Source organism: Oryctolagus cuniculus, chromosome 18 (genome assembly GCF_051225735.1).
Source record: "Oryctolagus cuniculus isolate XC-2025 breed Fujian yellow rabbit chromosome 18, ASM5122573v1, whole genome shotgun sequence".
Classification (NCBI taxonomy): domain Eukaryota; kingdom Metazoa; phylum Chordata; class Mammalia; order Lagomorpha; family Leporidae; genus Oryctolagus; species Oryctolagus cuniculus.
This window is the reverse complement of record NC_142884.1, coordinates 7,526,534-7,552,964: the sequence shown is the minus strand read 5'-3', so window position 1 is coordinate 7,552,964 and position 26,431 is coordinate 7,526,534. Positions and strand designations below refer to the sequence as shown.

The 26,431-nt window shown below is 51.1% G+C and overlaps 1 protein-coding gene, 1 long non-coding RNA gene and 1 pseudogene across 6 annotated transcripts in view; 1 reads left to right on the top strand and 2 right to left on the bottom strand.

The window, feature by feature from the left end:
- PPP2R1A (protein phosphatase 2 scaffold subunit Aalpha) overlaps positions 1–11,452 on the bottom strand; it is a 35,127-nt gene extending 23,675 nt beyond the window's left edge. Inside the window, exons 1-2 of one of the 5 annotated variants that reach the window (XM_070062935.2) lie at positions 9,292–10,919; positions 8,648–8,749 (exon numbers count right to left, since the gene is read on the bottom strand). In XM_070062935.2, coding sequence (XP_069919036.1) covers positions 8,648–8,749; positions 9,292–9,378 — 189 coding nt within the window. In that variant the 5' untranslated portion in view covers positions 9,379–10,919. Of the gene's footprint in view, positions 1–8,647; positions 8,750–8,815; positions 8,916–9,183; positions 10,920–11,041; positions 11,121–11,318 lie in introns of those variants that run through there. The other 4 variants (XM_089320163.1, XM_089320165.1, XM_051836604.3 and 1 more) reach the window with 4 other exon arrangements.
- LOC149120754 (uncharacterized) lies at positions 4,937–8,641 on the bottom strand. The gene is made up of 2 exons (XR_016225239.1): positions 7,052–8,641; positions 4,937–5,171 (listed from the first exon to the last, which is right to left on the bottom strand). It is a non-coding gene; the product is annotated as an uncharacterized LOC149120754 (long non-coding RNA).
- Positions 11,453–17,831: 6,379 nt separating the features above from the next.
- On the top strand, positions 17,832–19,790 carry LOC149120753 (tubulin alpha-1B chain pseudogene; annotated as a pseudogene).
- The last annotated feature ends 6,641 nt before the right edge of the window (positions 19,791–26,431 follow it).

Genomic DNA, 26,431 nt, shown 5'->3' with positions numbered 1-26,431 from the left:
TCACAAGTCCCCCAAGAGGCCAGACTCACTCCAAGTCCTACTTCACACAGATGCACGCAGGACCAGGGAGCAAAGGTCCTGCTCAGGGTCACAGAGCCAAGACGGCAAGAATCAAGGATGTATACCCAGGGCTGTCAGCTCACACTAATGATGAAAGAGCAAACACTGTTATGACAACCTCACTCTGAAACAGGACGGCCCCCAGCACAGTGGGTTCACTGGTGGCCCCGAAAGGCATGCCCCAGTCCTAACCCCAGTGCATTCACCTGAGATCACCCCGACCTGAGTGCTGGCCCCTGATCCAACAGAGTCCCTCAAGACAGAGACACACAGACAGGAAGACCACGTGAAGATGGCACGAGAGATCAGGGTGATGAACCTCAAACTGCCGGCACGGAGAGGATCTCCCTCGGAGCCACCAGAAGTTAGGGAGTACCCAAAAGATCTCCCCCAGAACCCCCAAAGGAACCAGCCCTGCACAGGATCTCCGACTCTGTTAGGATCTCCCCCAGGACCCCCAGAGGAACCAGCCCTGCACACACCTGGATCTCCGACTCTGTCCTCCAGAACGGAGAGACAACACATTTCTGCTGCTTCAAGCCAACGGGCCTGTGCTGTTTGTGGCGGCCCTACAGAATTAAGCATTTACGTGTTAGGACCTCAGTGAGCCTCTCCACCCTGGGGAGGAAAGCACAGATAGTAGTGGAGACTGAGGCTCAGAGACATAAAGACAGCCCCTGAAGGGAGCATGGTCACAGCTGGAGGTCCACCCCTGCTCTGACTGCAGAGCTGACCCTGAGACGCTCCCAGTGGCGGCACCTCCGCCGCCCAGCTCCCAGGGCTGTAGAGGGATGTGAGGAGATCACGTGTGTGAGAGGGGGAGCAGTCTCGCTGAGGAGCAAGTGACTGTTGGTGACACAGGGGAATCCTCTTCCTGGGGTGACACGATGAGCAGGTGCCCTTGGCCTGTTCTTTTCCTGGACCCCACCCAACTGGGAGATGACTGAGTCCTGAGCGAGCCGTGTTCTCTGACACAGCCGACGGTGGGAATCTGATGGAATACCGTGGTGGTCTCACCTCAGAAACATGCACAGCACAACTTTCACACAGCTTCACTGGGCTTCCTGACTCCTCAAGCTCACGCTCATCTCTGGGAGTAAGAGAACCTCAAGATGTAAGCTTACTTTGAACCAAAAATAAAACACAAAGCTGGATCCACTGGGAGATTAAAAAACTACACCACCCTGCCACGTGGTGGGTCTGGTGGCGAGTACCTGGGTGCTCCCCACACCAGCCCCGAGGGCAGGAGAGCTGGCTCTACAAACAGCTGGGCAATCTTTTCAGCTCTGCAGACCACATGGCCGCTGTCCCAGCTACTTAACAGCCCTCACAGCACAAAGGCAGCCACAGGAGACTAAGTAAATCAACGGGCTTGGCTCTATTCCAACAAAACTTCACTGGCAAAAGCAGGCAGGCAGTGAACATGGCCCGCCAGCTGGCTGCATCTGGCTGACCCTCAACTAGTCTTCCAATGTTCTCTGGAAGTTTTCACAATCAAGTACTGCACAGCAGGCTGACCTAGCTGGCCGCTTTCTTTCCTCTTTGATTTCTCCAAGCTGGATCTCTGTGCTCTCTCAGCTGGGCCACGGGCAAGAGCACACACGAGCCAGAGCCACGCTAGAGATGGTGACAGCAAACAGCCACAATCACAACCATAATCACTATGCCAGCAACAACTGAACATTTATTGAGTGTTTACCATGCACTGGCCATGGGTAATCCCTTGGCACCATACTCCAAGGTACTGTGACTGGAGTCCCCATGTCACAGGTGTGGATGTTAATACACATAAGACATCATTTGGTGGAAAGCAATGGAGCCACAGCCAACACCAGGCAGTCTGACTCAATTTCAACATCATATTGTCACTCAGGAACAGTGTCCAAGAGAACCAGCCCACTCCTTCACTGTTGCCCTTGGAGATTCTAGTTTGGGTTTCAATAAGAATGTCACTGGGGCCAGCGCTGTGGTTTAGTAGGTTAAGCTGCCGCCTGCAGCGGATATGGCATCCCATATGGTGCCGGTTCTAGTCCTGGCTGCTGTACTTCTGATCCAGCTCCCTGTTAATGTACCTGGGAAGGCAGTAGAAGATGGCCCACGTGCTTGGGCCCCTGCACCCACGTGGGAGACCTGGAAGAAGACTCTGGTTCCTGACTTCAGCCTGGCCCAACTCTAGCCACTGCAGCCATGTGGGGAGTGAACCACTGGATGAAAGACTCTCTGTGTCTCTCCCTCTCTCTGTTTTAACTATGCCTCTCAAGTAAATAAATAAATCTTAAAAAAAAAAAAAAAAAAAAAAAGAATGTCACTGTTTCTTCAGGCAGATGGCACTGAGGATGCCTGAGAAATTTGGAGCTACAAGGCCCAAGTTCAAAGCTAAGCTGTTTACATGGTAGTGGTTGGATCCTGAACAATCTTTGCACCTTTCTGAGTCTCCATCTTCTCATCTATGAAATGGGCTCACCGAGGGTGGGTCCGACCCCTGTATCATGAGTACAGTGCCAGGGAGAGACGGTAACAGAGGCGGTGGCACCCTCACCCTGCTGTCGGCATCCGGCTTTTCGTTCAGGTTATCAAGAAGGGTCTTCCCCCTCCTATCTCAGTCATAATGGCAGCAACAATTTCCAAAGCCCTCATTACACTCCACACCCTGTTGCAAGTGGTGCTTCAATGTTTTCTCTTGTTTGATCCTCATGACCCTGATAGGGAAGCGAAGGGTCACCTGTCTCATGGCACAAAGCAAAAGCACCTAAGTGGCTGAGCCAGAGCTTGGCCAATGCCATGGATTTGTATTTGCTTTGTTTCTTTTTGTGGTCAGTTGTCATGGGCCCTCTTAGCAGGACTACTAATGATCACAATTTGGAAACAGATCTCAGCATAAGCAACACCAGAAGACAAGAAAAACAGCTGGAAGAGTTATGAACACAGCCGTGACTTCCACTGGTGACACTGTTTGTAATCTGTTGCTGTGACACCAATCCACAACAGAAAGAAGCTAAACCCTGGTGTAAATGAAAGATGCTGCTTTTCCCATGTAAATGCCTGCAGCTGCCCAGGAATCAGAGCGGAGCCCAGGTTAAGAGCCCCTGCACTGCGCCATCCTGCTGCTCACAACCTGGTGTTTTCAGTTGTGTCCATGGCCCCCAGAAGACATTCCCAAATCACCTCTGCATCTGGATGTGACTAGGAGAGGAACCTCTGACCAGTAAAATCCAAATGGAAATGTTACACGTGACCTGGGACGAAGAGGGGAGAGTGGAGGACATGCAAGCAGAAAACAAGGGTGAGGGCCTGGTGCCCCACCCCCTGGAGTGCCTGAGCAGCTCGGGCAGCCATCAGACCCTTTGGTCATTGGTCAGAAATAAACGTCAAGCTATTTAAGCCCTGTTATTTAGAGTTTTCCTATCGTTTACAACCAAACTTAATCCCCACTCACTCAGCTGACCTGGTTCTGGACAGAGACACCTGAGCAGCTTCCAGGAAAGATTTTCCTCCTAGATAAAACGGACAAGGGCAAGAACAAGCTGAGTCCTAGGCTGGCCCTGCTTACAAGGACAGCAGAGGCTGTGGCCGTCAACAGAGTGGCGTGCTCTGATACAGTTCTGGGATATCCTTGAGCTGCTGAACTTGTAAGGAAAAGGGGCAGCGGGAACCTTTACTTGCTTAGACTCCTGGGGTTCTCTGGAACATTCCTGATACAATCAGTGTTAGTAGCATTAGTTAAGTGACCTTCACTGTCCCCCAAATGGGCCCCCACCAAGCACTTGCAACAGCTCACCCATACGGTCTCCCACCCTGAACTGGGCTTGCCAGAGTCTCCAGGAGCCCTGTGCATACAGCCTGCTGACGGACACAATGAACCTGCAGAAACCCCCTCTGCTCGTGAGGCCCCTCCCACTCGATCCAGAGAGCCTTCTCTGGCGGGAACACGGTCTGTACGACCACACACACAGCACGTCCTCCTTCCAGGCAGAATAAGAGCCAAAGGCCTCACTCTGGCCTCCAAGGCCCGACATGATCTGGCCCCTGGGGACGGATCTGTTCTCACCACCCCTTGCTCCTTGGGTGCCTGTCACAGTGGTTTCCTTGACAGCTGCCAAAAACAGAGCCCAGGTCTTTGTCCCTGCTGTTTCCTCACCCTGCTGCCTCCTCCCCAGGTGGCCCTTCTCAGGGCCTCCTCAGGTCTGCTCCACCATCACCGTGTGCACCCGACTCCATCACTGGCTGACACGCATCATTTTCGCTTACTGCTTCTCCCTCTCTGCTGGAGTACGCACGTCACCAGGGCTTCGTCCCAAGAACACAGGACAGTGCCTGGCACAGAGCAAGTACCCAATAAATGCATGGTGCTTGGGGTTTTTACAGACGTCAGAGAAAAAAAGTATCTGGAGGAATACACTCCCAACTGTTACTGTTGCATGACCTGCAGCTGAAGTGGGGGGGAGGGTATAACGCACTGTTGCACATGACCTGCAGCTGAAGTGGCCGGGGTATAACGCGTGCTTGACGACACCCTCTCCATTCAGTGAGGACGGCGTCTCTCCACCCTACGAAGTCCTCCAGCCCATGCTTCCATCCTCACGCCTTCAAAGACCACATTGCTGAACGGAAGGGGAGAGGGAGTGGGAACGGGGAGGGTTGTGGGTGGGAGGGACGGTATGGGTGGGGGGGAAGCCATTGTAACCCATGAGTCGTACTTTGGAAATTTATATTCATTAAATAAAAGATAAAAAAAAAAAAAAAAAGACCACATTGCTAATGAGACGAATCTGGATGTAGGTGCACTGCGTGGGAAAGCCAGCACCCACCTGACAGAATTCACCAAGGCTGGACGCCAGTGTGGCCGTCGCGGGCTCTATTTCTGAAGCCCTTGTTCTTTAAGAATAATGGATGAGCACATAACCTGCCTTCCCAGGTAACAGCTAGAGTCCCCAGACAAGCCCTGGGCATCTCAGCTTCCGCTTCCCCACTGTGAAACGGGAACTGCAAAGGCCTGCTTCAGGATTGCTGGGCTGATCGATCCAGGAACGCAGGCACCGCTGGCCACAGCAAGCGCTCCAGTGTCAGTCGTTATCAGTTCTCGTGCATTTCTTAACCAGAAGGAACGTGAACTGAAACAGGAAAAGCCCAAGTAATTTCCCCACCCCCTGGGAAACCAAGCAGCAGCCCTCACAGCTTCCCCGGCATCGTACTTATTGATCAAGGTGTCTGTCCCCACTCCTCCAAGGCAACTTGTCTCCAGGAGGGAGGAATAGGACCGTTACCAACTACTCCTAAACAAGAATCTAATTCTCATCAAAAAATAAATAAATAAAAACACACACAGAGATATACAGATAATTTTAGAAGGTCTTAAAGCCCAAGTACTGCTCGGAGTGTTCACTGTGTTCAGGCACCTCACACAGCTTCTCTCTCCCAGTAAACCTAAGGGGCAGACAGCACTTTGTATTCGTTTTGCCAGCGAGGAAACTAAGGCAGAGAGGGAGGAACACAGGTCATCAGTGCACGTGTGGCAGAGTGTAGACGTGACCCTGCGTCCCTCACCACTGTCCTCTGCCCCTCCTTGTCTGCAAGCTCTCAGAAAACACCTGTATGTCCACGCTCTAGGACGCAGACAGGGGCACGCTGCAATGTCTGAGACCAGGCATGGGCAACCTTTCTCCTGCCAAGGGCCATGGGCCACACAAAATTCTCAACCTAAAAATCAGCCTGCTGTAATTATTGAATTTCAAGTTCTGCCTGCAGTTTCTTTGCAGAGTCTGACCAGATGATTTTGCGAACATGCTCCCCATCGCTGTTAGAAATGGCTTGACGCCAACGCCACGGCTCACTAGGCTAATCCTCTGCCTGCGGCGCTGGCACCCCCGGTTCTAGTCCCGGTTGCTCCTCTTCCAGTCCAGCTCTCTGCTGTGGCCCGGGAAGGCAGTGGAGGATGGCCCAGGTGCTTGGGCCCTGCACCTGCATGGGAGACCAGGAGGAGGCACCTGGCTTCAGATTGGCGCAGTGCGCTGGCCGTGGAAGCCATTTGGAGGGTGACCCAACGGAGGGAAGACCTTTCTCTCTGTCTCTCTGTCTAACTCTACCTGTCAACAACAACAACAAAAAAGAAGTGGCTTGTCATTACCTAGTTTACCTTGTCTAATTCTTAAAGCCTGATGGGTGCTTTCCACCCTTTCTTCGTTGAATAAGAAAACCAAGGCCCAGAAGCGTGAGTCACTTGTAAAGTGGCCAGACCAGGATTCAAACCCTGGCGGCCTCCACCTAAGGCCCTGCCTCTTCTCATCACCTCCAGACCTCTGTCTCCTCGGAGGCTGTGCCCTGAAGCCCACACCCCTGCTTAAACTTCGCTTTGTCACTTACTAGGCTGTGTGACAGCAGGGATTCCAGACTGAAGACTGAAACCAAGTCAGATTGAGACAGTCAGGGAAAGTGAGTCCTGGACAACGCCGAGGAGCTGCTGTTACCCTGTTAGCTGGGAAAATGGCTGCACAGATAAAAATGTCTGTGGTTTTGGAAGTGGGGACTGAATAATGCAGGAGAAACAGTCTGATATGGACTGATCTTAAAAATACCTCAGCAAAAAAGAAGTGGTGGGGGGAGGAACAACTGTGGCAAAATCTTGAAAAAATTGCTAAGTCTGGGTGTTGGACACTATTTTCTCTACTTTTGTCTGAAATCTGACAAGTAGAAATGGTAATGGGGCCAGTATCCTTAGAGTTGGCCACCGCCTGCAAGCACCAGTTCCCTCCCAGCTGCAGCTCCCCGCTGATGCACTGGGAAAGCAGTGCAAGACGGCCCAAGGGCTTAGTCCCTGCCCCCCATGCAGAGGCCCAATGGGGTGCTGGGCTCCTGGCTTCAGCTTGGCCCAGCCCTGGCCACTGCAGTCATTTGGGAGGTGAACCAGCAGCCAGAACACCTCTTTCCTCTCTGTAACTCTGCCTTTCAAACAAACACATCTTCTAAAAAAATGTTGATGGAAATAGATTCGTACCTATCTAAGACAGCGTTTGTGAGGATTCAATCAACACAAAGCGCTCGGCACACTCCGCAGCCCACAGCAGGGTCTCAGTCCCGGCACTACCGACATCTGGGCCACTTCGCGCTGGGGACTCTGCGCACTGCAGGGTGCTGCACGTCCAGGACCTCACCCACGGAAGTCAGCGGCTCTCCTCACAGCAGAGAGCCTGCTGAACCCCCCGGGGGACGTCACCCCACGCTGAGAACCTCTGCCCTACACACCCAAGAAACAGCGTAAAACACGCCATGCACACCAGTCAGAAGCCTCCTGTACTCCATCACCACCTCCCCACGGCTCGGAGTACGTGCAGCTGTAAACACGGTACGTGCACCAGCCCTGTCCTCACCACCCCAGCAGCTGCTAAATTACTCCTCCCTGTCTTCCCTAGGCGTGGAGAGTGACTCTGATACCCAGCCTCTGAACAGCTGACCACATTTCAAGAAGCACGGTGCCCCGAGCACCCCGGACAGCGCGGTTAGGCCTGTGCATCTCACTGGTTTGGGGGAGGAGTGGACTAGGGGATCCGGTGACTCTGTGGCTGAACTCATGTCACCACCACCACTGTCTCCCTCACTTTTCCAAGATCCAACTGTGAGCCATCGGGACGATGGAATGGGGTCACCAGTACTGAACACCCACTCTGAGGCAGCCGGCTTCATTGCACCTCCACAACCAGGCAGATGCAGGCTGGGGGCTGGGCCCCAAAACGGAAAGGTACCGCTGCGAGGGCACTCAGGGAGCCAACTGGGGCTCCGACCTGTCCCCCTAAACTCTACCTCGCCCACTGCATCACACCGAACCGGCTCTGCCCTCCCCGACACAGCCCGGCTCCACCCACGGCTAGCACCAGCCCTGCTGCTCCTACCCCACGGTCACAGGACTCCTTCAGAATTGGTCACTGGACGTTCCCCTAGTAAGGCCTTGCAGTGCCCTCCCCACCACCCCCATCCAGAACCACAGGCCTCCCAGCCTAGGCCTCACTTCCCACCGCCTGGCCATTCACTCTGCTTCAGCCACACTGGCCTCGTCACGTCCACTCACGGCCTTCGCAGCAACAGTCCCCTTGGCTGGGACGGCCACTGTGCTGTCCGTCCTTCACCTCACTCCAGCCCTTGCTCGCAGGTGTCCTCCGGGCAGCCTTCCCTAACCTCCCCATCTAGTGCAGCAGGCTCCGCTCACTCGGTCCCCGTCTCTGCCTCTCTTTCCTTCTTAGCGATGACTGCGACTGACATCACATTACAGATTTATTTCTGTCCCCCTCCCTGGAATGGAAACCCACAAGAGGAGCAGCTTTGCAGGTCTGCCCCCTGCTGTACTTCTGGTCTCTAACGCATGGTCACCACAGAGAAGGTGCTGGATGGATACTTGCTGAACAAGCGAATCAAGGCTCCAGGCTTTCCAGCACCCTGAACTGTCTCACTAAAGACACAGACCCACCGGCATCTGGATGCCGCCCGCACGGCGCTGGCCCACCCCAAGTTCTGTTCTGCCTTCTGGTCCTAGCTACTTCCTTTCAGCTGCACGGCTGCAGCTGTGTTACTTCTGGTTCCTGAGCTCGGGCTTCCTCACCTGTGCGATGTAGATAAGCACAAGGCCTGCTCCGAAGGGCGGTAAGAGCAGCATGTAAGTCAGCAAGCACGTAAACACTGAGGCCCGATGTCTGTCCAGCACCTGGGGCAGAGCAAGCACCCTAATCTGATACCGGGGAAGCTGTAGTCAGGGGTTGTCGGTTCTTACCTACAAGGGACCAAAGTACTTTGGCTCTGGGAACCAGGCCATCTGCTAACAACTCCTCTACTGGGTGGTTTCAGCACAGAAAAAGCAGCCACAGACAACCTACAACTGAATGGGCGTATCTCAGTTTACAGACAGCAACCACTCTATTTAGAAAAGCAGGAAAGGGCACAGGCGGCTGTTAGCCAATCCCTGGCTTAAACGGAGGCCGACAAGGTCCTTCCAAAGGCTGGACTTCACTTCCTCTTGAACTTTATTTCCCAGCATCAAAACCAGCCCAGGACCTTTGTACTCATTTCCTCCGCCTGGAATGCTATCCCTAGGTATCCAAGGGCCTGCTACTTCCCTGCATCCCTCTACTCAAATCTCACCTCCTCCGCAAGGCTTGCTCAGCCACTCCAGTGAAGCCCGGATCACAGCCACGCTGGCCAGGCCTCCCCACCCCACCCTGTTTTACTTGTCTCCACGGCACTCCTCACCATCTGCTCTTTCTCTCTGCCTGCACAAGCGAGTGAGCTCCACAGGGTAGGTCTCTGCCTGTGGCACTGCAAGATGTTCAGCTGCATACCTGACCTCCACCTACAAGACACCAGAAACAACCCTCTAGTTACCCCAACCAGAAACCTCGCCAGACGTTGCCGAATGTCTTCTGGTGAGCAAAATCGCCTAAGTTAACAACTACAGCCCCCGTGTGTCCCCTCTCTTTCTGGAAACATCTTCGCTCAAAATCTGCATCCTCAGTTGGCCAGCGCAGTGGCGCAGCAGGGCACCGCCTGGAATGCCAGCAGCCCAAGTAAGCACCGAGGGAAGTCCCAGCTGCTCCACTTCCGAGCCGGCTCCCTGCTAACGCGCCTGGGAAAGCAGAGGAAGAAGGCCCAGATGGGTCCCTGCACCCACGTGGGAGAATGGATGGAATTCTTGGCTCCCAGCTTCGGCCTGGCCCAGCCCTGACCACTGCAGCTCTCTGGAGAGTGAACCAGCAGAGGGAAAAGCTCTCTAACTGCCTTTCAAACACATAAATCTTTTTAACAAAAACAGTCTGTACCCTCCCTGCAGGCCTCCTTACCACGCATCCCCACCCCACTCTGCCCGTGCTGTGCTCCTTCCCTGGTCTCCACTGGTGTCTGCCAAACCGCAGCTCCTCGGCAAGGCTTCCCCGGACCTCTCTAAAACGGCGTCCCCGTCCGGGGTTAAGTTTTACTTAACATGGGGTTTATTGTCTCCCTCACCAGGGCGTCAACAAAGCCAGAAGTTGTTATCTGTGTGTTGACTGCTGCACACCAGCGCCCAGACTCCCCCCAGATACTTACTGATTCAGAATCACAGCCCCTGTTTCCTTTCCACACTGCCTGCACGTGTTAATAACACCGGACACTGAGTTCTGTCTCCCGCACAGCAACCCGAACTACCGCTACCCCCTCAGCACCACCCCGAGACACAGCAGGTGTCTGTCAAACGCATTCTACAGCAGCACCTCGCGGACCAGACAGCAGCCCCACTCGAAGGCTTGCGGAGATGGACTCACTTGCCCATCTCCATCAGTGAGGAGTGCAAGGGCCGGGACTACAATCACAGCCCGGTGCCACCAGCACCTGCAACCCACGGAGCTCGGCAGGCTTCCTCGTGCAAGGAAACCCGCACAGCTTTACCAAGGCAGGAACTGAGGCCGAAAGGGAAAACGAGACCGCGGTCACCGCCGCCTTAATCACAACCGACTAGTTACTGGGCCCATTTCAGCAGCCCGACACCTTCCTCCGTTACTCATCAATCCCTCACACAGCCAGGGAGGCCAGGATCATCGCCGTCCCGCATTCCACGGAAGACGGAGGCCCACGCAGAGCGAGGGAGCGCCCCGCACAAGGTCACGCCGCGCGTGGGAGGGGGCCTCGCACGCAGCCTGGCAGGGCGACCCCGGCTGACGCGACCCCGGGGTCAGCGCGCTTCGCACACGCCCCAGATTGCAGGGCAAGGCGGAGTCCACAACTCCACCCGGTCCAGGCCAGAGCAACTGGGACGGCAGCCTTCGCCTCTCAGTCCCAAGGGGTCCAGTGGCCGAAACCCAGAAAGGAAAAAAAAAAAAAAAAAAAAAAAACCCACCAGGCGGCCCCTCCCCCACTCCGAGCAAGTCACGCGCCCACCCCATCCCCAAAGGCCACACGGAGGCCGCTGAAAATCACGAGCCCTCTCCGCCACCACTCCTCTTCCCGCAAGCAGCCTGCAGAGCCGCACCCGGGCCGCGGCTGTCCGGGCCAGGGCCGCCGCGCGCGCACCCTCAGGCCCGGGACCCTCGAGGTTCGCCCCGGCCCCCGCCCCTCCGCTAGGTGGACGACCAACCCAGGGCGCCGTCTCATCGAGTCCCGGGACCTGGAGAGATGAGAGCTGCACGCTGATTGGCCGCAGCCCCCTTCCGCCACTCCCAGCGAACGCTGAGCCCTTTCCGCGAGGGCCGCCCGTACCCCCGGTGTCCCCTTTCCCGTCTTCCCCGCGTCCCCTGGGGCCTCCGGACCTGAACGTCCTCGTTGCGGAGCTCGTCTATGAGCACCGCGATGGGGTAGAGCGAGTCGTCGCCGTCGGCCGCCGCCATTTTGGCTCCGTCCCGTTCCTGTCAGACTGCGGCCAGCGCTGTGCTGAAACCGGGGTAGGGCGGGGCTGTGCTGGGAGGAGGAGGAAAGGCGGGCGTGGGGCCGCCCTAGCCACTCCACAGGGGCTGCCCCACCGTCATTGGGCGCGCTCTGCGGGGCCGAGCCCGTGTTTCTTTGGTCCGAACAAGTGAAGTCCCGCCCACTGCCCATTTGCCATTGGGCGGATAGACGAGATTGGTCTTGCCGGAGCGGAGGAGCGGGGGCTGGGAGGGAGAGGAAGCGGAAGTACGGAGTATCTTAGCGACCAAGGTTGTCCCCGCCTACGTCGCCGCTAACGACGGCCGTGACGAGCAGTCGTTTCTAGCCAGTAAGGGGCCAGAATGGGCGGAGGCGACCCCTGCCTCTCGGCGAGGCTCGGAGGTCGCTTCTGCGCGTGTGCGGTCGTAGCGCATGACGTCATCCGGCCACCCGGCCGGTGTGCGGGTTCGGGCTGGTCCGGCGGTGGTTCCGCCGGCGGGCGTGCTGATCCCCAACACCGTCGTGCGAGCGGCAGGAGGGACCTTCGGCTTATGCCGGGAGGGCGGTTGGCCTTGCCCCCTGGGGAGCCCCCGGCCCCATGTGGGGACATCCGCCCCGTGGCCGGCCGTGGACGCCCGCGTTCACCCGTCAGACGCCTGCAGCAAGCTCCCTTCCCTCCCTCTGCTGAGGGGGCGTCCCTGGGCCTCCGCGCAGCCCCCGCCCACGGCCCCCTGCGGCGCGGGACCACCCTGAGTGGGGAGGGGGAGAGGCAGGCCGCTGGAAGGGCTGGGCTGGGTCTGGGTATCCCAGAAGCCCCCTTCCAGACGTCCTCACCCACCCCTGCTAGCCCCCCAAAGCGGGGGAGGGGCGTGGGTGCTGCCGTCCGGGCCCTCCACGCTGCCACCCACGCAGAGCCGGAGCCGGTGTCGGGCTGCCTGGGACGCTGGGCTCGGAACCTGTTAAGTGCTTAAAAGTAGGAATTTTCAAAGGCCCGTGAAATGCCACAAAAATCAGAAACCCTTGACTTCAAACTGCCGAATCAAAGCGCTTCGGAAGCAGCTGTGCGGCTGAGCATCAGGGCGCTGGTGAGAGCTGCGGTAGTGGAACCCGTGAGTTGGCGCGTCTGACCCTCACGCCTTCCGACATCGGTAAAGGACCAGTGGTGTCACCCGCATATCACAGGTGGGGCCGCCGAACCCCAAGTCCTCTGCGTGGATGGTGGTGGTGGCGCCGGGCTTTGAACCTGCGCCGTCTCGCTCCAGCGTCCTGCTTGACTGACTCAGCTTTTATAAAATGACCCAAGAATTGTACTTACGGGCCGGCGCTGTGGTGCAGTAACCTGCCGCCTGCAGCGGCAGCATCTCATACGGACACCGGTTCAAGTCCTGGCTGCTCCTCTTCCATGTCCATCCAGCTTCCTGCTAATGTGCGGGGGAAAGCAGTGGAAGCTTGGGCCCCTGCACGCACGTGGGAGACCCCAAAGAGGCTCCTGGCTCGGATCAGCCCAGCTCTGGCCCTTGTGGCCATCTGGGGAGTGAACCAGCTGATGGAAGACCTCTCTTTCTCTCTCTCTGCCTCTCCTTTTCTCTCTGTGTAACTGTGACTTTCAAGTAAAATAAATGAATCTAAAACAAACAAAAAAATAAAAATTAAAAAAATAAAGAGACTCTAAAGTACTTGAGCAATTGAACAAGTTTGGAGGAATAAGTCGTTTGACAAAAGAGCCTAATTAAGATTTGCTGTTTGTGAATTTCCCACATCTGGCTTAGAGCAATCTAGACAAGGGAATTGCCAAACTTCCTGTAAATAACCAAACAGTAAAAACCTTCAGCTTTGTGGCCAATTCAGTCTTTGTCACAGTAACTCAACTGTATCTCTGTAGTGTGAAAATAGCCATAGAAAATAACACCTGGGACTCCATCTCCCAAAACTTTATATATGGACACTGAATTTGTATGTCATGAAACTTTATACTCTTTTTTTTTTTTAACATTTATCTATTTTATTTGAAAGGCAGAGTTAGAGAGGCAGAATCAGAGATAGAGAGGTCTTCTGTCTGCTGTTTTACTCCCCAAATGGCCCCAATGGCAGGAGCTGTGCCGATCCGAAGCCAGGAGCCAGGAGCTTCTTCGACTATGAGGGGACTGTCAAAAAGTTCTTGGGAAAATGGAATGAAAAGATAAAATAAAAAGCATAAACTGTATTTCTCAACACAAGCTTAATCAGGTTTAAGATACTTGTAAGGAATGATACTAGCAAGTTAGTCCATCCTTAAAGAACTTTTTTTAAGATTATTTATTTGAAAGACAGAGAGAGAGGTCTTCTGTCCGCTGGTTCACTCCGTAAATAGCCGCAACCACCAGAGCTGCGCCGATCTGAAGCCAGGAGCCAGGAGCTTCTTCCAGGTCTCCCAGATGCGTTCAGGGGCCCAAGGACTTGGGCCATCTTCTACTGCTTTCCCAGGCCATAGTAGAGAGTTGGATCGGAAGTGGAGCAGCCAGGATGCAAACCAGTGCTGGCACTGCAGACAGCAGCTTTACCCACTACACCACAGTGCAGGCCCCAAGAACTTTTTTTTTTAAACAAGGGAGTGGTAGCTAACTTTTTGGGGGGATGGATAAGCTTATGGCATTGAGTGTAATAATAGTTTCATGGATGGTACTCATCTCCAAACATCAAGTTGTACACATTGGTGGCCAGCGCTATGGTACAGCAGGTAATGCTGCTGCCTGCATGCCGGCGTCCCATGTAGTCGCCAGTTCAAGTTTCGGCTGCTCCACTTCCCATCCAACTCCCTGTTGATGGCCTGGGAAAGCAGTGGAAGGTGGCCCCTGCACCCATGTGGGAGACCCGGAAGAAGCTCCTGGCTCCTGGCTCCTGGCTTCCGATCAGCCCAGCTCTGGCCATTGCAGCCATTTGGGGAGTGAACCAGTGGATGGAAGCCCTCTTTCTTGCTCTCGCTCTCTCTCTCTCTCTTTCCCACCCTTGTATGCCTCTCTCTAACTCTTTCAAATAAATAAATAAATCTTTAAAAAAATAAAAGTTGTATACATTGGATAGATATTTTAACATAATTCATATTTCACTGAAGTGGCTTAAAATAATACTGTATTGCCATATATAATGAACTGTTCTGTTAAGTTGTATTATGTTAGTGAAAAGGCTCATATTCCAAATCAAGATGGTTTAAGTGTCCATATTGGGGAACAGATCTGAGACAGCAGACTTTATATGTAAACACAGAGGATTTAAGATGCTTGGGGGAGAGATGGATCAGGAGAGAGGAATAGGAACTACAGGAGTAGAGGGGAAGAGCTACAAGCCCTTACTGGCAGAGAGCAGCCTATAAGGGACTTGATAGAACCATAATTACTATGAGGTCATTAAATCGTTCCCCTTGGAGCTGGACAGCGTCGCTCTCCCTGAGCCTCAGCTGTACAGAGTCATTAATGAAGACCAAATGGCTCCCTAGGCTCTTCTGTGAACACAGTTTCTTTTGGGGATACCAGGAGGGCTGAGTTGTATGTCTGTGTTAATTTTAAGAGAAGGCATACTTCACAGGGAAGCATGGATGGGGGCATAGCAGATCCTGAGGACAGAAATGTGTAATTAGCCAACGTTGGTGGGAAAACCCTACGTGGTCAGGGCTATAGATTGGGGTTAGCACCCAGTTCTCTAAGTAATACAAGACCCATCTGATACCTCGGTAAAATATAATAAATAGAGTTGTGCCAAAGCATGCATCTGATACAATGAGAGGATGAAAGTGGAGTAAATGGAGACCCAGAAAAGACTGGAAGGGTTGAGTTGGTTCTGGATGCATGGTGGGGCCGCCTGGATGACAGACATCAGGACAGGATGTAGGTCTTCCCTGTTATCTCTCACCTGCTCCCAAGAACCTGCCATACGGTTCCATCTCACTGTGATGTCGGCATGGAACTCTTGTCCTGGATGCACACTGTCATGGTCCACACAGCAGTGCCAGCCACAGAGCGCCTCGCGCAAGTGTTTCTTTTTTCCTGAGGATACTTGGAGCCCTATGGCTGAACTCAAGCCAGATTCCACATAGCACAGTTTTCTGTTCTCTACCTCCAGTGTAGACTGCAATTTCTCCTGTCTATCTTCTAGAGAAGAAGAAGTTTTGTCACTGTTTGGGGAAATCAAAGTCGTAAGAGAACTCTAGGCCTTGCCACCAGCGTGAGCTGCCACGTGCCTGTTCTTACTGTAGTGCATCAATAATAGCAGTGTGAATAGATACCTGAGGCCAGACTCAGGAGAAGATGGACTGTCATTCTTCTTGCGAATGAAAGGCAGTGAAAGGGGCCAGAGTGAGGAGTAACAGAGCTTCTGTCCAGAGCTTGCAACCTCTGTAGGTGTTGTGGGAAGCACCAAGAATTCTAGTGTTTCAGTGGTCCTGGAGAGGAAAGTATTAACAGGGCAATCATTGTGGCATAGTGTATTAAGCCTCTGCCTGCAATACTAGAATCCCATATGGGTTCAAGTCCCGGCTGCTCCACTTCCAATCCAGCTCCCTTGTAATGCTCCTGGGAAAGCAATGGAGGATGGCTCACGTGCTTGGTCTCCTGCACCCACATGGGAGACCCAGAAGGAGCTTCTGGCTCCTGGCTTCATCCTGACCCATTCCCAGCCATTGAAGCCATTTGGGGAGTGAGCCAGCTGATGGGAGATCTGTGTCTCCTCCCTCTCTTTCTGAAATTCTGCCTTTCAAATAAGTTTCAAAAAATCTTTAAAAAAAAGCAAACTTAAAAAAAGAGCACATGGGATTACTGCAAGAGAACAGAGTTCATCACTTGTTCACAACTCACTTTCCCGTGTCAGGGCTCTGGGCGAAGATTTGTGATGATGCTGATCTGAAGAGCAATGCAGAAGCCTCTAAAGCATCTGCTCCCGAGTGAGAGATGAAGCTGTGGATGAAGGGAGAAGAATCCTGTCTCATGGAGCATTTATGCTCCATCAGATCACAGCAAAGGCCCATGGGTGAAAACCCAGTTGAGGATCACATGGAGATCAGCCTTCTCTGAGTTTCTCCAGGAAGGAAAAGAATGAAAATATATTTTAAAATCTACTTTGCAATGAGTGATATGGAAACAATACAGACCTTTATTAACTTGGTGACAAAAACCCAATGTATTTATAGGTTAATAAATATCTGCAATTTGCTTAGAGCAGACAGTGAGAACTGAGTAGCAGCACCTTATTCTTTGTCTTTCTGTGTCAGAGTGACATGACACATAAGAATAAAGGTGAAACATTGAACATTAGGTGCTTGACTGTTCAGCCCTGGGCTCTCCAAGGATTACCCTTTTGATTGCCCTTTGCATAGGGCCTCAGGCCCCCAACCCCTGAGGATCTCAGCTTTTGAGCCTGACTCTCCCAAAAAGGAGAGCCCTCATGGGGCAGCCAGTAAAAAGGAATCAGAACCTGGGACAGTTCTCCCAGAATGTGGTAGGCTGGTCATGGAAACTAAAGGGCGGTGGCCTGTAATGTGTCCTACCAGTCAGTAGGTGGCATGAGAAGTACTGGAGGGTACTGGTTAGCTTTGAAGAGTTTCCAAGCGTCAACTGGGCACTGTTCCTTTGAGATGGCTCCTGGCCTGCACGATGTTTCTTAGGGGATGCTGCATGTGATGGGATTTGGTAGCTACAAATCACCATATGTGGCTGAGCCTTCCCATTACAGGCATAGAGCATCTGATGTTGCATCCTAATTCCCCAGACACTCCCTCAGAGTCTAGTCTTGCAAGAATCCACCCATGAAGATCCATTTCTCTCAATTTCCTATAAGATCTCTTTGCTCCTATGTCACATGTAACTCGGACTCTTATAGCCCACCTTGGAGAGCTTGCTCAAAACAAAACAACCGAGGTAACTTTCTCTGCCAACAAAAGCTGATGTCTTCCACTTCTCGCCTGTTTCCGTGTTCCTACCAGAGGCTATGCAGTTCTAAGGCCTCTGTGTACCTCGGGGTTGACACTGGAGGGAAGGAAAAGTGAAAGCTCAGCGTTCTGGATAAAAGTCATGCATGAGCTTGGGAATGTAGGACTGTAGGGAGGAAGAGTGTGAAACCATTCCTTACCCTTCATAAGGGTCACGGCTGACACTTCTTTAATACAAGACAGGTTCACAGGAGAAAAGCATAGCAGACCTGTTTCATCAAATTTCATGGGACACAGAACCTTTAGAAGCAGAGACCCAAAACTCAGGGAAGCCACTTTTATTCCTTGTCCCTTTGGCTTCCACAGCTCCTGTTTGGGTGATCTGTAACTTCAAATTAAGCTAGTATATAGGAGGGCTTCATTATGTAGCCATGCCTGACTGAATCATTGGCTATTGATCACTAACCCCAATCTGCAGCTCCCACCCCTCCCCGAAGTCGGGGGTAGGGATGGGGGAGTTGGAAGTTCCCACTTTCACTTATCTTACTTATATGAAATGTTCCCCAAACCCCTGAAACTGAACATTTGGCATAGGATAGTAGTCAAAATCTTAGCTGAGCATTCAACAGCTCTTTGACCTTTCTTTTAGTACACATCATATCCAGGGTCTATGGCGGGGGGTCGAGGGTGTGGGTAGTAAAGGCAGAATGGATGCTGAATGGACAGTGGGTTTCCTTGTGGGGTGACAGAAGTATTCTGTTCCTAGTGGTGATGGTTGGACGATATTGTGAATGCAGCAAACGGTACTGACTTGTACTTTCTGGCATGATGAATGCTATGTTTTATGTGTATTCTAACCAATAATAAAAGCATGAGGCCAGGCTGAAGAACCTCCCAATGGAAAATCTGATCACATGAGAATAAACTGCAGTACTATTATATGACAGCCCAGGAGCAAAAATCCATGAAGTCACTGCAGAAGGGAGAAAGGAGAAACCTCTTATTTGCAGAGGAATAGAACTAATGTTCCTCTAAAAGATAGTAAAGAATGTGTTACTTACCTTGACTTTTAGCTTGGCGACAGTAACCAGGACCCATGGTCTTCTCCTGTTGCCTTTGACTTTGCCTGCTAACTTGTAGCCATGGTGTGTATCTCCATCCAAGTCAGTAAGGCTAGTGTCCAGATCATCAATTCCTACTAGGAACTTTACTGCCTGGAAGATGGCATTCAACACGATGGCCAGATGCCAAGTGACAAGACCATTGAGGGAGAGGCTGACACCTTCAACACCTTCTTCAGTGAGACTGGTGCTGGCAAGCATGTGCCCAGGGAAATGTTTGTAGACCTGGAATTCATGGTCATTGATGAAGTTCAAACTGGCACCTACCACCAACACTTTCACCCCAAGCAGCTCATCACTGGCAAGGAAGATGAAGCCAATAACTATGCCCATGGACATTACACAATTGGCAAGGAGGTCATTGACCTCATCCTGAACCAAATTCTCAAGCTGGCTGGCCACTACACAGGCTTTCATGGCTTCTTGGTTTTGCACAGCTTCAGTGGAGGAACTGGTTCTGGGATTACCTCCCTGCTAATGGAACAGCTCTCTGCTGATTAAGGCAAGAAGGCCAGGCTGGAATTTAATTTACCCAATCCCCCTGGTTTCCACAGCTGTAGTGCAGCCCTACAACTTCACCTTCATGTGCCTCATAGTAGACAACAAGGTCATCCGTGGCATGTTGTAGAAATCTCTATACTGAACACTCAAACTACAGCAAGCTGAGCCACCTAATTCTCTGGACTGTGTCCTCCATTACTGCTTCTCTTTGATTTGACAGAGCCTTGAATGTCAACCTGACATAATTCCAGCCCATCCTGGTGGTGCCTTATCCCCACATCCTCTTCCCCTTGGCCACATCTGCTCCTTTCATCTCTGCTGAGAAAGCCTACCACAAACGGCTTTCTGTAGCAGAGATCATCCGTGCTTGATTTGAGATGGTGAAATATGATCTTTACCATGATAAATATGTGGCTTGCTGCCTTTTGTATCATGGTTGTTACTGGACAGAATATTCAAGCCCTTGCTGCTCTCCACTGGACAGTCAATTTGCCTGAGAACACAGTTGATAAGAGGAAAAGGTTGAAGAAAGAATGATCTCTGGATCCTAAGTGTGCTTTTCCTTCCAAGGGTTTTTAAAGGGCCAGGGCTGCTGCAGGTGGAGGTTAGAAAAAATAATGAGTCCAGTTAATTAGCAATCGAGTAGATCCTCAAACTGTGTTCCAATGATGGTCCATCTGGAAGATCCAGAGAGTCAGCCAGGTGGAGGCTTCCTGACCATGGAGCTCAGCTGCCCCCAGCTGATGGCTGAATACTCTCTCCTTATTGGATGTGAGGTCTGCCATTCCAAGGCATTTCCTCTCGGGAGGCGACTGAAGTTCCCATTATTTATGAATCACAGCTAATTCACAACACCAGTAGCTGGCCCGTGTCATCCAAGGCATGAAAGGGAAGGCCGGATGCCTCCGTTACAGTTATATGGTGACATGATTCCCAGAGATGTCAATGCTGCCACTGCCACCATGAAGACCAAGCACAGCACCCAGTTTGTGGATTGTGCCCCACTGGATCAAGGTTGGCATTAATTACCAGCCTCCCACTGTGGTCCTGATAGAGAACTGGCCAAGGTACAGCAAGCGCTATGCATGCTGAGCAACACCACAGCCATTGCTGAGGCCTGGGTTCACCTGCAAAACAAGTTTTATCTGATGTATGCCAAGCAGACCCTTGTTCACTGGTACATGGGTGAGAGGATAGAGAGGAATAGTTTTCTGAGGCTCGTGAGGACATGACTGTGCCAGAGAAGGATTATGACAAGTTGGTGTGGGTTATTTTGAACGACAGAGTGAGGAGAAAGGAAAAGCATACTAATTTTCTATTCCTTTCAGCCCTGCTCACAGGACTTCAACTTTTTTTTTTTTTTATTTTGACAGGCAGAGTCAGTGAGAGAGAGAGAGAGAAAGAGAGGTCTTCCTTTTCCATTGGTTCACCCCCCAAATGGCCACTACGGCTGGCGCACTGCAGCCAGCACGCTGCGCTGATCCGAAGCCAGGCGGGTACAGGGCCCAAGGACCTGGGCCATCCTCCATTGCCTTCCCGGGCCACAGCAGAGAGCTGGACTGGAAGAGGAGCAACCGGGACAGAATCTGGAGCCCCAACCAGGACTTGAACCTGGGGTGCTGGTGCCGCAGGCGGAGGATTAGCCAAGTGAGCTGTGGCGCTGGCCAACTTCAACATTTCAACATTAGCTGACAGCTACTAGTTTTCCTCACTCAATTATGACTATGTCTGATCTTTCCATGTGCACCTGTAAATCTTTTTTAAAAATGCATTTATTTTATTTATTTGAAAGGCAGTTAGAGAGAGAGGACAGACACAGAGAGAGGTCTCCCATCCACTGGTTCACTCCCCAAATGGCCACAACAGCTGGAGCGGGGCCAATCTGAAGCCAGGAGCCAGGAGCCAGGAGCCAGGAGCTTCTTTCAGGTCTCCCATGTGGGTGCAGGGACCCAAGCACTTGGGCCATTTTCCACTGCTTTCCCAGGCCATCAGCAGGGAGCTGGATCAGAAGTGGAGCAGCCAGGACTCAGACTGGCACCCATATGGGATGCCAGTGCCGCAGGCCAAGGCTTAACCTACTATGCCACAGTGCTGGCCCTTGAAGGGAAAACTTTAAGGAAACAATTTTTTTAAATGATAGCAGAATGCTACAAGTTTTCAAAAGAGTATGATGTTCAATTCATATAAAAATAGTTTGAGTCCATGCTAAAATAAATTGGACAAATCAAAGTATCACTTAGTGATTTCTTATAAAACATAAAGGATCAAAAGCACACATACAAATGAATAACTCTAGTAGACAGCATCACAACCAAATAATAAAACTCGTCACCATTAGTAAAAAATATGTGTATCATGTGCCTCTGATGTGATGCACTAAGAGTCATGTGATTTTCTCTGTGTAAAAATTCTCAAATGTTGAAATTGAGACTAAGAATGATGGAAAAGTCAGAGAAATCCACAGGAGGATATTGAACAGAATAGGATAAGCTCCAAAATCGTCAGTTTCGCTAACAGACCAAAAAAAAAAATTCTGTCAATTGATGTAGATTATGGGGCAGTTGTGGTGCGTCTGGCTAAGCCGCTACTTGGGACAGTGGCATCCCATATTGGAGTGCCGGTTTGAATCCCCCCTCCTGTACTTCTAATCCAGCTGCATGCTAATGTACAGCCTGGGAGGTAATACATGATGGCTCAAGTGTTTGGCCCTCAGCCACCCATGTGGAAGACTGCAGTGGAGAGATGGGGTTCCAGGCTCCTGGCTTCACCTTAGCCCAGCCTGGCTGTTGCAGTCATTTGAGGAGAAAACCAACCAGGAGATGAAAGGTCTCTCATTCTCTCCTATTTCTCCCCCCCGACACACACACAACCCCTTCAAATAAAATGGAAATAAAGAGATTCTACTTAGATTTCAAAATTTTTTGCACCCAATTAATCTTATCATGAATTCTATCATCCATGAACTTTTGGAAGTATCCTCATCTGTGCGTGTGTGTGTGTGTGTGTGTGTATTACCTAACAAAGATTTCTCTCTGGTGTACAATAGCTGATGTTTCATGAGACTTAAGAATAGCCTAAAAGTCCATATATCTGTCATGTCTCTCAGAATGAATTTGCCAATAACCAGGGTGAACTTAAGTTCACTGGCAAACAGTTTTCTCTGTTCATTACATTTGTAATGTTTTTCTCTAATGTGTTTTCTGCTGCTTGTAAGCAATGAAGGATAGATGAAAACATTCCCATATGTATTATAAATATCTGTTTTAACGCTTGGAGAAAATCCACAATTGAGAATCAAGCTTGGGTATACTTCTCAATTTGATTAAGTCATAAATTTTCAGTTTGAAATCTGCAGTTCAGCCTGCTGTGACTGAAAATGTAAACAAAATCCATTTTCAAAACATTTCATATTTGAAAATATTTCAAAAGTTTGTGGAAATGCATGTCACATAGAAACAAGATATGGATTTCAATTTTTTTCTTTTTTTTCATCAAAATGTACTTATCAGGGTTGGCACTGTGGTGTAGTGGGGTTAAGTCACCGTCTGCAGCACCAGCATCCCATATGGGTGCCAGTTCGAGTCCCAGATGCTCCACTTCTGATCCAGCTCCCTGCTAATGTGCCTGGGAAAGCAGTGGAAGATGATCAAGAGCTTGGGCCCCTGCACCCACATGGAAGACCCAGAAGAAGCTCCTAGCTCTTGGCTTTGGCCTGGCCCCACCCTGGCCATTATGGCCACTTGGGTAGTGAACAAGTGGATGGAAGATATCTCTGTGTAACTCTTACTTTCAAATAAATAAATCTTTTTTGAGGGAAAAAAGACAAAAGTTATCTCTTAATTCCATGTTCCCATAATATATTTGTACTCCCTTTGTACAGGTTTCCCACATAGACTATGTTTTGTTTTGTGTGTGTGTGTGTGTGTGTGTTTGTTAACAGATTTCTCCCTGTGGGCTTCAGTGCACATTTGAATGCCACAGGTGGCAAGAGAGTTTTGAGAGGTGTCAGAAACTTGGGAGAGACAAGTGAGGGATGGTGCTGTTTTTATCTTCTCAGTCCAGATAGGAAACAAATAATTTACCACAAACACTTCTTGGGCGCATCCTCAGACACTGGGATTCCTTTGACCCACTGAGCTTAAAGGAAATGATCTTTTTCTGCACCATCCCTTGCCTGGTTACAAGCTAGAGGATGAAAAAAGTTAGACTAAGTGAGTTGGCGTCCCTTAAGTCCAGGCTTCTTTTTGTGCTAAACTATTCCTGATAAATCAAGGGCCACAGGAAAATCCTTCCACCTTCTCAGAACATTTGAGGGAGACTTTAAAGAAACATGCTCGGAGCTGGCGCTGTAACGTAGGGGGTTAAGCTGCCATTTATAGCACCCTCATCTTATATGGTTCTGGTTCGAGTCCTAGATGCTCCACTTCCAATCCAGCCCCCTGCTAGTGCACTTGGGAAAACAGCAGAAGATGGCCCAAATGCTTGGGCTCCTGCACCCACGTGGGAGACCTGGAAGAGGCTCCTGGCTAAATATTTTAAAAAAATACTCCATTAGAACATGACTCTATAGAAGGACAGGTGACTTTAAGACTTTTTTTTCTTTTAATTTGAAATGCAGAGTTACAGAGAGAGGAGAAGAGGGAGGGAGAGAAGGAGGGAGGGACAGAGAGAGAGAGAGAGACAGAGAGAGATCTTCCATTTGCTGGCTCACTCCCCAATACTTCCCAAAGGGGTGCAATGGACAGGGCTGGGCCAGGCCAAAGCCAGGAACTTCTTTGGGGTCTCCCACATGGGTGACGGGGCCAAACACTTGGGCCATCTTTCACTGCTTTCCCAGGCACATCAGCATGGAGCTGGATCAGAAGTGGGACAGCTGGGACTCGAACCATGTGTCTATATGGGATACCAGTGCTGGGGGCCCAGATTTTTTTTTATAAGAGGTCAGGAGGGGACCCACCACCAGGGACAAAGGGATAAGAGAAGGGGTGTGCTCCCAGTCTTAGCTCCAGTGAGGAATGCAGGGGCCTCCCAAGTGCTTTCACTGCAAAGGCAGTGGACACTTCACCAGGGATTGTTGAAAAGGACCCCCCCCCCCACACACACAAGGGGACATGTTTTACTTGCATTAGTCACTGGAGATCTGACTGCCTGTGGAAGCCAAGATAGATGTCCCACACATGACTGAAGGGTCCCTGGGCTCTCCCTACAGGCTTTGGTGACACAAACCAGATGCACCTACAAGCCCCGTGGTGGTCCTCCCAGTGGGAGGAAAGCCTGTGCTCTTGCCTCTAGACCCAGGAGAACAAGCTTCTCTGCTCTGCAAACCAGCGTTGGCCCCCTCCTCTCATGGTGACCACAAGGTGTCTCAGGGTGAGGAGTTAGATGGGTTACTAGCAGGTAGGTCAGGTCCCTTTAAGAGGGACAGAATGCTTGCTTTTCCCCAGAAGCTGCCTTAGCAAGACCACAGTGCCAGTCTCACCTGCTCCGAGCGTCTGGTTCTATTTTGAGGATAGAAAGATGAAATTAGCAATTCCACCCTTCTCTTGTTTTTTTTCTGTTTTATCAGGAGCAGGCCAGACAGGATTACAGTTCTGACTCTCTGGCGGGTTCTGTTCTCTGGGTTCTGTTCCTCCCCTGAATTGTGCTTAGAAGACCCCACTTTGACTAATTTCCCGGGTTTGCTTCCCTTGGAACTCCCCCTCCTGCCTACTGTTTCCAGGAGCCTTTTGACTTAAATAAATCTTGCTTTGTTAAAAAAAATTCTCGTGAAAGACTTCCCACATTTGAAACATTGTTTTCTTACAGAAACCCTCAGCTTTAAAGGGAAATTAATCCAGGATTTTCTGTCTTGTTGATCTTCTCCACCAGTGAGATTCAGGTTCTCTCTCATAAGCACTTTCTTAAAATTTCTTCACAGCCACGCTTTTGCTCAAATTCATGAACACTTTGCCAGACTTCCCCGAAATCAAAATCTTCAATGTTACAGCACTTATCTCTTCCTAGCATCACTGGTTTGTGTAATTCTTTGTGTTTGTCGTCTTCTCCTCCTCCTGCTCGACTTTGTAGCTGCTTTTTTTTTTTTTTAAGGGAAAGAGTTTATTGGGAAAAATCCAGCAGACCAGAGGGAAGGGGTGAAGAGGGAAAAAAGGAGAGGAGAGTATGAGAGAGAGAGAGACATAGAGGAGAGGAGCTAGCGAGGAGAGAAGAGAGAGACGAGAGAAGAGAGAGCAAGCAGGAGACAGCAGAGAGCAGGAGAGAAGAGGGTAGCTGCTTTTATCATTATCTTCTGCTTTAAGCATCCTTTAAAGGTGAAATGAAACCCAACCATTTACAAAAAAAAATAAATTATTTAAGAATGTATGCAGGGGCCAGTGCTGTGGCATAGTGGGCAAAGCCGCCGTCTGCAGTGCCAGCATCCCATATGGGCTCCTCTGCTTTTCCCAGGCCATGGCCTGGGAAAGCAGAAGATGGCCCAAGTCTTTGGGCCCCTGCACCCACGTGGGAGATCCAGAAGAAGCTCCTGGTTCCTGGCTTCGGATCGGTGCAGCTCCAGCCATTGCAGCCAACTGGGGAGTGAACCAACGGATGGAAGACCTCTCTCTCTCTCCTCTCTCCTCTCTCCTCCCTCCCTCCCTCCCTCCCTCCCTCCCTCCCTCTCCTCTCTCTCTCCCTCTCCTCTCTCTGTGTAACTCTGACTTGCAAATAAAGAAATAAAATCTAAAAACAAAACAAAACAAAACAAAACAAAACAGAAGAGTAGAAGGAAAGAGAATAGGAGGGAGGAGGGGAATATCATTAACTTCTTAGACTTCCATCTACAAATCATATTGAATGTTAAAAACTAATTACAATTTAAAAATGGGAATAGTAATGCTATATAACCAATGATGTCCTTAGATTACACACTTCCTAGGGCCCTGCCTTGTGTTGGGGACAAGTCCTGTCTTCCCGCCTCGACCCATGCCTACCCCGGGAATCAGTGTGACCCACGGAGGGACAGGCCTGCACTCCCTGGACACATGGTACAGACAGGCCCCCTTGGGACCAGGGGTCATGGGCCAGTGATTCCTGGGGGAAAAGTTTTGAACATAGCAAGGTCAGGGTGGTCTCCCTCCATAGTGGAGGAGTGGCCTGGGGTCCCTTGCTCCTCAATGTCCCAGTGCATGTTGTGATTCTATGTGGATCACGTCAGCCCTGCATTGGGGCCCTCACGTCTGACACTGTCCTCTCCACTTGTGGAGCCATGAATGTTAGAACGCTGGGCCTAACAACACTGGGTGCAGATAGTTCACGTAAAACCTACTGGAACGTTGATTGCTCTGGAAAACCGCTAAGACAACGCACTATAGACCTCACCAAGGAGCCTCTCTGCACATCTCCACCCAGCTTCTCAAGGTCCCTGTGGCGCTCTGCACCTCCCCAAACAAGCTGCCTGCTGCTCAGACAGAATGAAGCCTGGCTGCAAACCCCCGCCCTCTGTCTGGGCAGCTCAATGTCCACT